Source organism: Limulus polyphemus, unplaced genomic scaffold, assembly GCF_000517525.1.
Source record: "Limulus polyphemus unplaced genomic scaffold, Limulus_polyphemus-2.1.2 Scaffold501, whole genome shotgun sequence".
NCBI lineage: Eukaryota > Metazoa > Arthropoda > Merostomata > Xiphosura > Limulidae > Limulus > Limulus polyphemus.
The window spans coordinates 291404-296045 of NW_013666111.1; the positions used below are offsets into that span (position 1 = coordinate 291404).

At 33.9% G+C, this 4642-nt stretch overlaps 1 protein-coding gene across 4 annotated transcripts in view; it reads left to right on the forward strand.

Moving 5' to 3' along the window:
* LOC106458690 overlaps nucleotides 1-4642 on the forward strand; it is a 50454-nt gene continuing 45812 nt past the window's right edge. For 2 of the 4 annotated variants that reach the window (XM_022384951.1, XM_013918225.2), the window contains exon 1: nucleotides 1-377. In XM_022384951.1, the coding sequence (XP_022240659.1) occupies nucleotides 356-377 (22 nt within the window). In that variant the 5' untranslated portion in view covers nucleotides 1-355. Of the gene's footprint in view, nucleotides 378-1949; nucleotides 2095-4642 lie in introns of all 4 variants that reach the window. The other 2 variants (XM_022384952.1, XM_022384953.1) reach the window with 2 other exon arrangements.

A 4642-nucleotide genomic window follows, 5' to 3' on the forward strand; every position in this document is an offset into this window, starting at 1 on the left:
CCTTCTGTTGAGACGCTGATGTGAGCTCGGGAAGGTTGAATCCGAGTGAATTATCTGAAACTGGTTTACCGTGCATCGTGCAATAAAACACATTTGATGTCAGAAGAGAAAAGATATACATATAAAGTTGAAACATATTTTCTAATACGCGAAAGAACTGTTTACTGACTTGTACTGTTTAGAAAATTTTTCACTGACGCGAGCTATAACACGCGACAAGGCTATACAAATTTGGAGCCGATCCACTTTACCATAACACTCGAAGGGAAAAACACATTCAATGAAACGCTTTTGATGGTGCTTGAGAATACTTCAGGCTCGCTATATTTGGACATAACCAGCTACAAATATCACTATGGAAAGTAAAACCGTTGAAGGTAGGCCATGTTTAGGTTAACTTATAGATAATTAGTCTACTGTACTGTTTATTTTTTTGACGAATTATAGCTTGTGGGTGTTTTACCAAAATACCAAACAATGGTACTATCTCGGTAACTCTGTCACTTTTAGTTTTAAGTTTTTATATGGCTAGTCTAGTCAGCGTAAGCTGGAATTAGAGGCCTTCTTAAGAGTTTCAGAGCCAAAATCCTGGATCACTTAATTCGAATGTGAGGTTTAATTTATTACATTGTTTATTTTAAGGTATTTTTGAATGCAAATAAAAATCCAGAACAATTAACTTTATTTCCGGTTATTTGATATCTTATTTACTATCCAGAAATTAAACTTAGAGACTTAAACTTACTCAATTTACCGTATACCATTAATATGTATATAAATGTCCTAACACTAACGAAGTAACATCGCAATGAGGCTGTAGTAGAAGCCTACCCTAACTTAGCAAGGGCAAATTATTACGAGTATTGATTGATGTTATACTGTGTTAATATACTCGGTAAACAAGTCATTTGGTCTTTTTCTTACACGAGCTTAATTTTCTAATAACTCTTTGGGTCAAGGTTCACACTATTAATATATTAGTAATAATATCTAATATATTAGCAGTAATTATTCATCAAGAACTACCACGAGCGACAATATGTAATAATAATAGCGGTTTGACAAAAACGTTTACTAGGTTATCGTTACTTTTTAGGGTTAAATATGATGTCATTGTAAAGTACAAAATTTTCAGCAAAATTATATTTATGGCAATGAATCTAAAATTAAAATTTTAAAACTCAATTCGATATAGTTTCATAAAAAGTTGATAAAAATACCGTGATTAATAAATACACTGTTTTTGTGAGTATGTGAAATTAGATTTATTTTAAGGTAAAAAAAAAGCCTATAACAACTTATGAAAAAACAATTTCCTTATACATCAGTTAGGAATTCAACACTAGATTATCGTATAATCATTACAATATTTTCCGTTTTCAACATGGATATACACAAATTTATCAAATGAAACAGAAGTGAAGAGTATTTTACCATTCAGTATATTTTTTAACTAAACATAGGTAAACGTTTTTATAAATAATGTTTTTAGTTTTAACAAAAACCTGATAACTCAGTAAAACACGTTTCTAATTCAAAGAAAAGTGTAGTTTCCTTCCATTCAGTTAAAACAAATTTCATCTTAATCAGAAATGATTTTCTAACTCAATTCCTAATTGTATTTTTTAATTTCTGCGTATAACATTTAATACAGACGTTACTAACTTTCTCTTGTACTTCGCAGTATGTGTACACTATCGTATGTGGAGAAAGTCAACATCCTGTTTTTGTACGGTTACAACAGCTGCTCTTTCTGTTGTAGTTGTACAATGCCACATCAATTTATTTAAGTAGCACAAAGTAACACTGTTTACATACACCTACAGAGAAAGAGAAACACAAGTCAATAGCAATTTTCCCAAATATAGTAATTGTTGTATTTTTAAAAACATTAAGTGATATGTATGTAATGTATAAGCGTCAGACAGTGGTTTGGTTCTCTATTACAGGGGGTCAGCATCCTCATTGGCCTCCCGTAAATTTCGATAGGTTTACGATCTCCACACAACAAAGTTAGATATTCAGTCCAAAATAGTGGATGACTATAAACAGATAACTGGAGATGAAAGACTTAAAAAGGTAGTCGTGATTAAGGTAAAAAAAATCATATAAGTTGGTCATTAAACCGCATATTTCCAATTTAACTTTGCTTGTGATTTTCCTTGATTTCCTTTGCATCATGGCCTTACTGCATTAAACTAAGTTCCAATTGCCACGCTTTCTTTGCAAAAAAAAAAAAAATAATAATAATAATCAGAGAGCGTATCCCTGATTTCCTGACTTGCCTTCTGCAGATACACTTCTTTCAGGCTTGATTCGCTTCAACTTTTACCCCTCTCCCCACACGCACGTTTTGTTTCCGATGTCTACGTAATGTTATTAATATTACGTATACAGCAATAAAAAGATATTGCCATTTAATTTATTAATTTTTTTTAAATCCGTAAACAAAACATAGAATGTTATGCATATATATAATTAAACAATCGATAACATTATCATTAGGGTTAGCATAATGAAGATCATGTACACATGGCAACTGTTTTAATATGACTAAGGAAAGGTTTTCTAAAAATTTGTGCATACTTTAAGACTTCAACATGCAACAGAATCGATGGAAAATATCTGCAGAACTGTAATTAATCTTCCCTGGCTCCTTGCCAGACAGAGTCTCGGTATTGCTCCGATGTTACTAAACCAAATCAAAATGGATAGGTTTAAGAAATTTGTAGTAAAAAAAGAAAAAAGTGTTTATAAACGTGCAAGGAAGAAAAATATGAGAATAAAAACGATTCGAAACACGCTAATATTGAGAAAACAGCACAGTACACGAGAAGAAAGCGACAAAGCCGTATCGAGCGTGAATATGGTGTCATAAAGATTCAGATATAAACAGACCATATTTAAGATAATAGATAAACAGATGAAACAGAAATTATAATTATGCCCTCCGCATCCCTATGACTTACTTTCGCATATACTGTACATGTTATTTTCCCAGGTTAATTGTTGTTACTATATTACTTCATAGTAGTAATATTTGTATAGTAGTTTTTGAAACGTCTTTACTTATAAATTAGTACTTTAAGATATAGTTTATGTGCTCCTATAGTCAACCCCCCCCCCCCCGACTCTCTGTTCCTCACTTTGGGGATGCGCCTCGCACTTTGCTCACCGCGAGGTTATATCATAATTTAGCTTAGATTTCGTAATTCTAAAGATTCATTATTGATCAATACATGTAATTGTTATATTCTTTTTAATTGTATAATTATTTCTCTTTATGCCGGGTATTCCTTTTGGCCAATGGCCAGGTGGTTAGGGCGCTTGACTCGCAATCTGAGGGTCGCGGGTTCGAATTCCCGTCCCACCAAACATGCTCACCCTTTCAGCCGTGGGGGCGTTATAATGTGACGGTTAATCTCATTGTTCGTTGGTAAAAGAGTAGCCCAAGAGTTAGCGGTGGGTGGTGATGACTAGCTGCCTTCCCTCTAGTCTTTCACTGCTAAATTAGGGACACCTAGCGCAGATAACCCTCGTGTAGCTTTGCGCGAAGTTCAAACCAAATCCTTTTGGCCAAAACTAAGTTATCTGGCGACTGGCAAAAATATACTAAGGCTCAAACCTGTTTAAATAGTATGTTATGATTATTGTTGTTGTATATACGGTTTTCTATAAAACACTCGTGTAATATAAACACGTGTGCGTATATATATGTATATATGTTCTGATGTTAACATATTTCAAGTAGTGATGTGGTTGAACGAGTACTTGTTTCATAATTATCAAAGCCCTAAGACTACTCCCAAAAAGAAATATATTACTTTGAGCTGATAAAACCAGTAGGCTGTTAGGATGTGAACAGAAATAGATATTACAATCAGATTATTATTGTTTTCGTAATGTACAATGGTTTCATAACAGATCAACCTTCTTATCATGCTATTAAAAAAAATAGTGCAAAGAGCTCTGATGACTTATTTAATTCTTTGTCTTCCCATCGACAGTATGTCTACCTTTTAGAGCAGAGAACTAATAATAACATGTTAGTATCTCTGTATCACTTGGTTTTTTTTTTTATGGGTTACTTACATTTTGGGGGTTATTCTATAGGTTTTTTTATTTCATAATTTTTGCGCATAGTTGTCCCTAATTTCAAAGTCGCAGACCAGAAGAAAGGCAGTTAAGTCAATAACACCCGTCGCCAGCTCTTGAGATACTTTTGCCTGACCAAACAATAGAATGGAATATTAATATTGCTTGTATAAAGCACCCACGGCCCAAAAGTACTGAATGTGAACTGCGAACCATGAGCCTTCGGATTCATAGTCCAGGCACTTTAACTATTAGGCTACACCCGGCCCTATTCTGTATGGGAATTAAGTAAAATGTTTGATGAATTTAAACACATTGTTATAATAACGAGGTCAATTTTGGTTGTAGTTAAGCGCAAAGCTACACTATGGGCTATCTTTGCTTTGCCCACCACAAGTATCGAAACCCGGTTTCTAGCTTTGTAGGTCCGCAGACATAACGCTGTGGCACTGGGGGGAAATAACGAGGGCAATTAATAATTGAAAATAGTCATTTATTTAACTCTATCACATATAGGCCCGGCATGATCAGGTGGTTAGGGCGCTCG